Source organism: Orcinus orca, chromosome 3 (genome assembly GCF_937001465.1).
Source record: "Orcinus orca chromosome 3, mOrcOrc1.1, whole genome shotgun sequence".
In the NCBI taxonomy this organism is placed as follows: Eukaryota; Metazoa; Chordata; class Mammalia; order Artiodactyla; family Delphinidae; genus Orcinus; species Orcinus orca.
The window spans coordinates 92,789,102-92,799,947 of record NC_064561.1 but is presented as its reverse complement, the minus strand read 5'-3'; the positions used below and the strand labels follow the sequence as shown (position 1 = coordinate 92,799,947).

Here is a 10,846-nt window from a genome sequence, read left to right as displayed (position 1 = left end):
GTTTTTTCCCTTTGTTCCTAGTAATGGTTCCAAGGTAAGTTTTTTGGGCAGGAAAACGACTGTGATGTTTTAGATTAATTCAGGGAAGCTCCTAGTGGACCCCTTAAACATCGCACCCACTGGCAGCCTAATCAGTACTTGCTGCTTTGGTAGTGTGCAAGGACATCTATAGTCCTGGCAATAAGCTTACAGAGAATTTATTCTTTATAATTGAGTGTAAAACATTGCTTTTTAAGGTGTGCTTTTCTGTACTCAAAAAAACTTAAGACTAAAAAACAAGACATTCTATAAATATATGTTTAATAACTTAGTTTTGTAAGTCCACCCCCCCTTTCCTTTTGATTGTTATAATGGAAAACATTGCTTTCAGTGATTAGAAGTAAAATGTTGATGGCAAATTTAAAAGACATTACGATCCTTTATATCTTTTTTCTCTTGGCAAAGCAATTTAATTAGGAAATAATCTTGTCCTCTAACATCTGACAATTACCATAAAATTATATCCCACTTGGTTGGCAACGAAACCAGTTTGTTCGAATTTGTAGCAACATTTTGAGCTTTTACATTACTGTGAAAAGACAGTCAGATTTTAAATTAGAAAGATGAGGTTTAAAAAAAATCAGAATTGCAAAGAACCGCTTTTAAAACGCAATCTCCAATTTTCAGAAGTATGATTTCAGTGGGGCTGAGAGTGGGGAACCTACTAAATCCTTCAGGGAAGGAGAAGGGAGCACCTGGGGAGGGTGCTGATCACATCAGAGCTCAGCTCTTGCTGCCTGTGCACGCACGCGTGTGTGTGTATGTGTGTGCCTGCGTGTGTGCGCGCGCGCAGCCACAGGGCCGCTGGGGTGCTCGGGCCGCGGGCTTCCTCGCGGCCGGGAGCGGGGCGCGCGTCCCCGGCTGGGCAGACCCGGGTCGTGCGCAAACGCATACAACGCCGGCTCTTTGTGTGTCTGTGTGGCTCCGCGCCGCCGCGGGCACCATTTTCTGCTCGGCTCGGGACAGGCACATAAAAGGGAAGGCGGCTGCCGCCCGTCGCCGTCCTCTTTCCCTCAGATGCCCTCTGCTGCAGGTTTATTATTACAGTACGGGCCGCGCCGCCTCTCCCCGCGGCCTTGGCCAGCCGCCGGGCTATGCAGCGCCCTGGCCGCCTTCACGCTTGGCTCGCCCCCAAACCGCCTCCTCCGCCTCCTTATTTGTCTGAAAAGCAACCGCACGTCGAGGCGAAGAAGCCCGCCGGGGCAACAGAGGCCGGGCCGGCGTGAGTGCGCGCCGCGCTGCGGGGGGCGGGGCCGGGGCGGCGCGCCTGTCTGCGGGCCCCTTTGTCCCCCAGGCCCGGGCCAGCGCAGTGGGGGCAGCGGGGTGCCCGGGGTGCCGAGGGCCGGGGCGCGCGCTCGTTGGCCGCTCGCCGACCGGGCCCCGAGTCGCCGATTCCTGCCGAGTAAGCAGTCTGGCTCCGCCGCGGCAGCACAGTGGCAGCAAGGCTGGGGCGCTGGCGCCGCACCAGCCCATCAGAATTAGCTCATTGTTCACTAGCACACTAGCAGCAGAGAGAGGGAGAGAGAGAGAGGGAGAGAGAAAGAAACTGACTCTTAGAGAAAGAGACACACTCTTGGAGAGAGAGAGAGCGCGAGGCAGGGAGACCTTCCCCTCCTTTTTCCAAGGCTGCACTTCTTGGAAGTGAAGCTGGTTTGGGTTTTGTTTCCCTTCCCCCTCCTCCCTCCTCTTCCTCCACCCCTTTTCCCTCCCCCTGCCCCCTCTCCCCATCCCCCAGCTGTCTTTCTAGCATGATACCCTTTTTCATCCACATTTGTGTTTCAGGTGTAGAGAGGAGAGAGTGAACAGGGAGCGGGGCTTTTGTCTGTAAGTATATGCCATTCCCATCCCCGGCCGGGAGCGCTGCTTTCTCTTTTGTGTCGATTTCTTTCCGTTGCTCTTAGCTGGACCCTTCAACCCTGCAGAGTTCATGCTTCTTCCCTCTTAATTTTAAAGAGCTGAAGCGTGTACTTGGAGAAATTCTGGCATTTTGGGTCCTACTGCATTAAGGCTGGAATTTAACTTGGGCTTTTTTAAAAAAAATGCACAAGTTAAGAGGGAGAATTCTTTTGCGAAGGGGTGGGGTTTTTTGCTTGTTGGTGTGGTTAATTTTTGTTCTTCTTGCTCATAAAGCATTGTTAGGAACTGTTTTGTTTCTTTTCATGAGATGCACTTTGGTGCATGCAAGCCTCCCCCCACCCCCCGCGCCTTTTATAAAATGAATTTGTGTCCCTCCATCCTTAGACTTTATTACTCTTTCAAAGCTGCTGTCGCCTCCTGGGGTCTTTCCAGGCATTCGATCTTGCAACACTTTTTTTTTTCCTGCATTTTCTTATAAAGCAGTTGAACTTCAGGGGAGGGAGGGCTTAAAAATAACTGACTGCTTTTTGCTTGATGATGATAATAATCTCATTTGCATTTATATGTATCTGTAATACCATTATAGGAAAACTCGAAGAGCTTAAGATACCCTGTTAGAGAACTTTTAGTTTTTCCATTCATCTTAATTTTTGTCTTAACTTATGTTAACAAAAGAACTGTGTTCTGATGACACAAAGGTTGAGAGGAAAATCACTGCAGCATGTACATTAATGTTTATTTGGTTTAGGGAGAAGGGCATAATGGTGTATATTCCTGACTTTTCCCCCTCAGTGTAGTTTTTTTTTTTTTTTTTTTTTTTTTTTTTAAGCACGGAAGGTTATGTAATGCAGTGCCATTTCCAAAAATATCCACTCTGAGGCATTACACTACGCGGTGGAAGGCTGATTCCTATTCTGCTGTCTTGATTGCAAATATACTGCCAGTAGTATGTCTGGGAACAAAGAGCAGCCAGAAAACAATCTATTTTTATCACTTGGTTCTACTTTTAAGTTTGAACTCCTGCAATTTAAAGATGAACCCAACAATAAGAATAGCCCAGGACTCTGGGAAGCTAGGTACCAGGGATTCCTTTGTCCCCTATTTAAGCCTACAGACCGATTGAAAAGCTCTTTCAGAAGCCCCAGTGGTTACAATAATTTGCATGTAACTTAGCTTAACCACAGAAAATGGTTATTTGTCTGTAGCCTCTAAACAGGCTTTCTCATTTGCTGACCTGTGGTGTGGCAATTTGTCTACTGTATTTAAACATATTTTGCAGGTTGGTTGGTCTCCTTGGACTGAAGAGAGGGAGGGTGCAAGGCCAAGACTGTTAAGGATTCTCAAAATGGTAAGCATTGGGCATCAGAGGAGATTCTCAGTTGCTTCTTATTAGTCTTTATTCCATATAAATATCAACCACCCACCTTCATCCTGCTTGAACCCTCCATTGTTCCTACCCCATCTGACCTTTCAAAGGTTCTGTCTCTAGCCTGGGGAGCTTTGCAGTACAGCAATTTATATGAACTGGATGTGGTGAATTAGGGATTAGGTCTTTTGATTTTCAATCATTTTGAATAGAAAACTGAAATTCCTCTTTCAGAAGGGGCGATTTATTTAACTCCAACAACAGAAACCATTCTGTTCTTTAAGAAGAGTGATATGTTGTGACATGCGTGGAAGAGGTGGCAGCAGTAGGGCTCAAACAAAGCAATGAGTCTTCTGTTAGAGATAGCCAGAACTTATCCCCCAAAATAGGAGTCTGTGTCCAGCTAATCCAACAGCTATAGAATCTGCTGTCTTTAAAAGCAATATATACATAGAGCATGGACTTTTATATTAATACACTGTCTATTGTATCTCTAACATAATTAGTGTTTTTTTGTTGTTGATTTATAACTTCATTTATGAGAGATGTCTGCTCAGTTTTAGAAGATAAGCATGTTATCCTCTAAATGAAAGTGTAACTATTTCTGACAAGCATTATGATCCACAGAGGAGGAAGTTAAGTGTTTGATGACTGATTAAAGAAATAGATGAAATACACGTTATAAACAGTTGAATAAGTGTATTAATTTTCTTTGAAAAATTTCCTCTATGGAAATAAAGTTGAACTGAAAAATAGAACAGAAATGTCATGAAACTTTTCACTTAAGTACAGCATGTCCTCCTGCAGATGTTTATGCTCTTTAAAACACCTCTTTGCCACTTAGAGTGTGTGATTTCCAAATTTAGTTTTCATTTTTTCTTTTAAACGAGGGAGGAATTTAATGAATCAAAATTGAATCCGATGTACTTGATGTTTTCTTTGAGAACAATCCAAGTATAAGCTTCCAACGAGAAAAATGAATCAGAAGCAGTTAAATGAATTCTGTTTGAATTCTGTTAATAAGTAAGCTCTTATTTTTTGTATGTGCCTCACCTGTAATTTCAACAGGTGGGTGTCAAAGCACCTAATCAAATAGATCTTGTTTGGGCATAGATTGATAATGACCAAATTAAGGAACTTAAGGTTGGAGGCAAAAGGGATGAACAGAAAATTAAACTAATCAGTAGGTTTTGTGCAAATGGTTCCTAACTCCATATTAAATTCCTAACTAGCCATTGTCATAGAGTTCTAGGATGGTAATAAAATAAACTGCTGCAAAGTATTTTTGTTTATTTAATTATCTTTTACTGTGACTGGCCACATCATCATGTCTTATAGCTCTTTATCCCAGAACCTTACCCTTTGTGTCGCCATAGATAGACCATGAAGATTCATGTGTGTTGTGATATGTCAGGTGACCAGTTTGGTTGAACATCAGTTTGACCACTGACTCTGCCAAAACTCGCCCTATAGATCAGACTCAAAGAGTAAATATCATGTTTCCATAGTAGTGAGCGGAGTGAGCTTTGTGGAAGGCAAGCATGTGTGCCAAAGCCGAGAATGAAAGTTGGAACGATTTGCATGCCGAAGAGCAAATTCGAGTTATTACTACATGTTGTCAATTTCTCACAGTTGTCGTTTATGTATGGTGGCAGAATGAGAAATCACAATTTGTTGCTCTTGGAAGGATTTTGAGTCATGGAAAAATTCTCACAACTTTTTGGTGATCCTTTCATCAAGATGTCAGTCCCTTTTGGCACAAGCCCATTGCCTGAAATGAAACCACCGACAGTTATTGTCCGTGGGTGATTCCAAGTAACTTTCTAGCAATTCTCTTATTCCAGGAGGTCTGAGGTCTTCAAAGTCTTTTCACATTCTAATGTTAAAAAAAAATGTTTCGATTGTGTTTTTTTTAAAACTGATATTAGAGGGGTCTTATACCTCCTTTTCTCCTTTTTGGAAAAATGAAGTTATTTTCTTTCCTTGATTAAAACAGATTACTTTGCTGATCTCTGTAACTGGCTTTTTAAAGACTTAGCCCGTATACAGTAGAAACTAGTACTAGGGAAGCAATAGAGTTAACACCTGGCCACCTCTAGAAAATATACAAACATGCCTTTTCTGTTAAATGTGTATTTCCATTTACATAATTTAAAACATTAAAGAGGATCTAATTTCAGTGTATTTGAGCTGCTTAGTAAAGGGCCTATTCCAAATACAAATTTATAGTCAGCTCATTCCAGAGTAAGAAATTAACTAGTAGACTCCAGAATTCAAAACAGAGTGATTCAATATTTAGACATTTGACATACCCTAAAGTGATGTTTCACAACGATAATTTGAAGGCACTAAAGAATACTAATGTGCCTTTTGCATTACCAAAAAAATACAACTGCTTTGTTGACACTACAAGGCTTTAATCACATTGTATTCTGTGTAGGGGACCCTTTGGGCACAACTCCAGGGGGCACCATTTACATAGACTACAGTTCATCTGGGGTTGTGCCTTTTAGGAGGACTGTTAAAAGTTTTAATTTTGAGTGTGGTTTGCCTTATCTTAGTTTCCTAGAATTTTTTTTAAATAACTCATCCCTCAGCTTTTTCAGTTTTCTAGTAAACATACGTTTTTCTAGTCCCCACCCCACCCCCTTCTTTGCAATTAACAAGATATTGTGAGTCTGCAGAAATCTTCAGCATTTCTTTAATTTATACTTGGCTTTTTGTTAAATTTAATTTCTAAGATTATATTTTATATGGGTCCTTGGTTTTTACTTAGCTGTTTTATTTTAAAGGTACTTGCTTCAGGTACATCACTGAGAAGAAAATACTTCAGAATGAGCAGATGGGTCTTATTGAATAGTTTGAAAAACTAAATTATTTAATTCAATGTCAAGAGTAAGTCCTTATTTTCAACATGACTACCCTCTGTGCTGTAAACTTGCCTCCAAGTATGGATGTGCCATGGATTCACAGTGGCATAAGCATGGGCTCATTATGTTTTAACAGAGACCTAGGAATTGGAACAATTTTAGATTCTCTCTAAGACCGATGCTGAGCTTTTCAAAAAGATGAGTTGACTCCATTGTACCATTCATAGAGCTCTGCTTTCTGTACAGTCTGTGAAGTGGCATTCATGGGCTTACAAGGAGACTCTTTCAATAATCTCTCCATTAACATAAGGTTTCCTTGTTTGAAGAAAAATACAAAGATTGCGGAGGGATGAGGTCCTGTTGGTAGCTGTGCCGTTGGGTTTTGGAATGTAAATTTACAAGTTGCTTAGTGATTCTTGATTGTGGAGATGCTGAAAAGTACCTAGGAGGGTAATTTTAGATGGTACTATCTTCTCTTTCACCAGGCCTTCTAGCACACTGTGAGGGGAGAATTGGGAATTGTTTAGGGAATGAGGACAGTAGGGATGGTCTATCTGGGTTTAGCCCCAGTCCTGCTTCCTCTTGAACTAAATAGATATTTCAGGCAGGAGAAGATATTTAAGCAGAAATCTTGGAATAAACAGTTATTTAAAGCACCATTCTATTTTTTTGTTTGTTTCTTCTATTTTAACCTGATGCAATCCTTAAAAACTGGCATGTAAATCAGATCTTCATAAATACACTGAAGGAATTCACTTTATTTTAAACCCTAAGATGAATACTTTAAAATCAGAAAATACACTTCTAAAATATGAATACTTTAGTAAGCCAAATGAGTAACCTCCAGATTATGAGTCTTATACATCCTGTTCACTTACATTGGACCGACTGGGAGCCTTGGAGTGAAGTACTGTGGCCTCCTTGCTCTTGCACATATTTTTTTAAATGCTGTTTCTGGCTGGAAAGTCTTTTAAGGTCTTATTCTCACAACCAAAGTGAAATGGAGGGTTGAGATAATTATCTGAATAATTATGCTTAAAACAAAAAAAATGTTGATTTTTGTCTGATTCATCTTGGCTATTCAAAATGTTGCTGGAGTGAGGTAGGAGTGGGAGGGATTTGCCTGAATTATCTGAATAATTCCTTTCTTATTCAGGAAAAACTAGCAATAAGGAAATCTTACCAGCAAATCCAATTTGAGTATACCAGAAAATATACTGCATGTACATGGACTGTGTCATCTTAGTTGATCAAGATACATTTAAAAAATTCTAATTTTAAACCACTCCTTTGCTTTGTACTGGAAAACAGGTTAACCATAAATCTCAGCCCACAGCTGTAGAAATTATGGTTACTAAAAATATTACTTATTGGTTCTAAATTTATCTGAAATGGGTATTTCTGGACATGTTTTGCACCTAAGGACAGCTTCAAGAATCTCTCATCTCAGTGGTTTAAAAAACAGCAGTGATCCTGAAACTGATCTATTAGCGCATGACAGTATTAGCAGCTCTAATGGTTTGGGACTTAAGCATTAGCATGGCTCTCAACTAAATTCTAAATATCAATTCAGTTATTAGTAGCAGTGACATGGTATTAACCTAGTGTAACACTAGATTATACTCTCTTGCATTATTTGTTAGTTGGACCACATACATTTCTTTCACTGACCAGCTAAATTATAGGCTCCCAGAGGGTTTATAAACTTCATATATAGTGCTTAATAAAGTATTAAATATATGTTAGAAGCTCAGTAAATATTTGGTCTATACATGCTAATACCTATTAAGTTGGACTTTCAAGAAATTCATCGTTAATGACTTAATCTTGTTTAGTTTTGGTGGACTAGAAGTAATTTGTATCCTTCCATTCTTCTAAAGAGCTAGGAAGTTGAAGTGAGTGTAATTTTAGTTTCCACAGCAAATTATTTTCCTTCCCCCCCTTTTCTTTTTTAATGTACCTCAATGGCATATTGATTGTTTTTAATAAATTTATTTTATTTTATTTTTTTTGGCCACGTTGGGTCTTCGTTGCTGCAGGTGGGCTTTCTCTAGTTACAGTGAGTGGGGACTACTCTTTGTTGCGGTGCGCAGGCTTCTCACTGCAGTGGCTTCTCTTGTTGCGGAGCATGGGCTCTAGGCACGCGAGCTTCAGTAGTTGTGGCACACAGGCTCAGTAGTTGTGGCTTGTGGGCTCTAGAACGCAGGCTCAGTAGTTGTGGCGCATGGGCTTAGTTGCTCCGCGGCATGTGGGATCTTCCCAGACTGGGGCTTGAACCCGTGTCCCCTGCATTAGCAGGCTGATTCTTAACCACTGCACCACCAGGGAGATCATCCATTATTTATTAACAGGAGAAAAAAAATGTGCTTAAGCCATAAAGCCACTTGCCCAAAAAGAATGGCTTGCAATTGCTCACCTTTACCAGCATTTAGAACCATACTCTGAACAACCTGGTACGATGCTAGTTCTCCAGGTTTGATCTAGCTGTGGTACTCAAAACTCACAGCAGCTTCTCCTGCAGTCCTAAAAATCCCCTCTGGGATCCAGGAGGACCTTTGCTCCCAGTTTTGGAACTTTAAAGAGTCTTTACTTATTTCCAGTATAATCTCATTCTGTGATATTATGAAAGTGATCCCAAGAAAACAAAGATGCCATGTCTGAAAGTACTGAAGAAAATGAGAAGAGTAAAAAAAAAAAAAAAAGAAAAGAAAATGAGAAGAGTTAGCAGTAGGGTTATGCATATATTCCCATGTCAGCTGAACAAGTTTTTGTTGTTGTTGTTGTTGTTGAGCATTTTCTTTATGCTTAGTTCTTTGCATTATGGAAAGTGCACAGTTGGCCAGTGGCCTCAGTGGATTTATATTTTAGTTGTGGCAAGAAGACTAATATGCATGACAAACTTAAACATTGTCTTGCAGTATAATCTAGTGCTAAATTGTAAAATGCAGAAGAGTGGTATTATTGGGGACTGGGGATTATAGGCAAAAACTTTTTTTTTAAGGAGGTAGAAATTCAGCTAGACCCAGAGATGACAAATGTATGGCATGTGTGCCACCACTGACTCCTGCTATATACCTGTGCCAGACATTGCTAATCAGTGTCTTGACACTTATTATTATTATTCACCCTGAATATGATTTCCGAATTCTCACAATCTTGTTCTGTTAACAACTGATTGGAGTCGGCACAAAATTTGAAACTTAGAAGCTCCTTGAGAGCAGGTACTATGCCTTCTTAAGATTTTTAGGGCTTAGCATCAATCCTTAATAAATATTGAGTGAATGAAGAATTAAGAATATTCCGGTAGATTTAGTCGAGAGAAAAGCATATTTCTCATAAAAGAAAAGTATGCTTACGGGAGTGAGCATAATGCGTTTTTACTACAGTAGGGAATGTCCTCCTCCCTGTTTAGGGCCTCTGTGCTCTCGAAGACAGACCTCACACACTCGACCTAGAGGTTGAGGACTTGATGTGCTGAGCCAGAGGAAGCCACTGAGCGGGCATCTTGGAGATGGCCCGAGGCTCTCACTCAGGTTCCAGCCTGTCTCAGGTTCTTTGCGTTTTGATTGTGCCCAACAGAAAAGGGCACACACACTCACATACACCTTCTGATTGATTGTAAGCTTAATTTACTGCTGCCTCTCACTCTCTTTGGGTCAGGGTGGAGTGGTGGAAAAGAAAGAAGGTCCCTAGCTGGAAGGAATTGGGAAGGGAGCATACGCTTAACCTCTTTCTTGGGAGAAGGTGGCAGCACTTCCACTGATAAATGCCAGAGGGTTCGTCAGTGTCCACTTGGCCAGAGAGGGTGTTGCTGCCATGCCAGCTGCATGAAAGGAGGCCCCATGCGTCCCTTCTGTGAGGCTAACTGGGTGTAGCCATGTGCTAATCAGTTGTAACCACACGCACCCAGCTGGTTCTCTCTCTCTACTTCTTCCTGATTAGCCAGATGTACGTATTCAGAGTTCAAGCCAACACTTACATCACCATAATAAAATTGTTTACAATTTGAGGCCTACAGGCTGTTACTAATTTAGTCAGTAGTCTAGTGACCATCATAAGGGAATCTTGTCACATGATACACAAAAGTTGGGGAAAGCCAAGACCAAGAAGGATTTTTCTGGAACCTCTTCTGGAAACAGCACAGACTCAGAAGGCATCAGCTGCAAGGTTTTCAATATGAAACGATTTTACCAGCTCCTTTGGCCCCTTCAGATGAGGTTGGACTCATCCCCTAAGTCTCTCAGTAAGTGACATAGGTAAGCACTCTTCCTTGAATTCCTTAAGCCTACTCCCACCTCATACTTTCAAGTTTTTTTTTTCAACTTCGGTGTTTAAACCTTCATAAGTTTAATTTCTGTGGCTGGGCAGCCATGCCAGGAACTATGTGAACTCATCTTTTATTTCTAGCTACTATAGCATATATTTTCTTAGAGGGACCAGGCCACTTGTTATTCTGAACATGCCCCAGGAGGCCCTCCCTCTGTGCCTTTGCTTACTCAGTCCTAGAAAGAATGCTCCTCCTGACAAAATAAAGCTCTTCTTCCAGACTGAATTTAAATGACAACTCCTCCATGAAACTCACCCCAGGACATCCAGCAGGGATGATCTCATGCTCCTCTGTACACTCATCACACAACAGTCTACTTGTAGCTGGCTTCTTTCTGCATGCTTTTCTACCCTCCAAGATTGTAAACTTGAAACACGAGCACTGACC

The 10,846-nt window shown here is 41.1% G+C and overlaps 1 protein-coding gene across 3 annotated transcripts in view; it reads left to right on the top strand.

Annotated features, from left to right (window-relative positions):
- Positions 1-293: 293 nt before the first annotated feature.
- NREP (neuronal regeneration related protein) overlaps positions 294-10,846 on the top strand; it is a 30,073-nt gene continuing 19,520 nt past the window's right edge. Inside the window, exons 1-3 of one of the 3 annotated variants that reach the window (XM_033423780.2) lie at positions 294-1,261; positions 1,822-1,863; positions 3,176-3,246. In XM_033423780.2, the coding sequence (XP_033279671.1) occupies positions 1,134-1,261; positions 1,822-1,863; positions 3,176-3,230 (225 nt within the window). In that variant the 5' untranslated portion in view covers positions 294-1,133 and the 3' untranslated portion in view covers positions 3,231-3,246. Of the gene's footprint in view, positions 1,262-1,333; positions 1,442-1,821; positions 1,864-3,175; positions 3,247-10,846 lie in introns of those variants that run through there. The other 2 variants (XM_049707515.1, XM_033423781.2) reach the window with 2 other exon arrangements.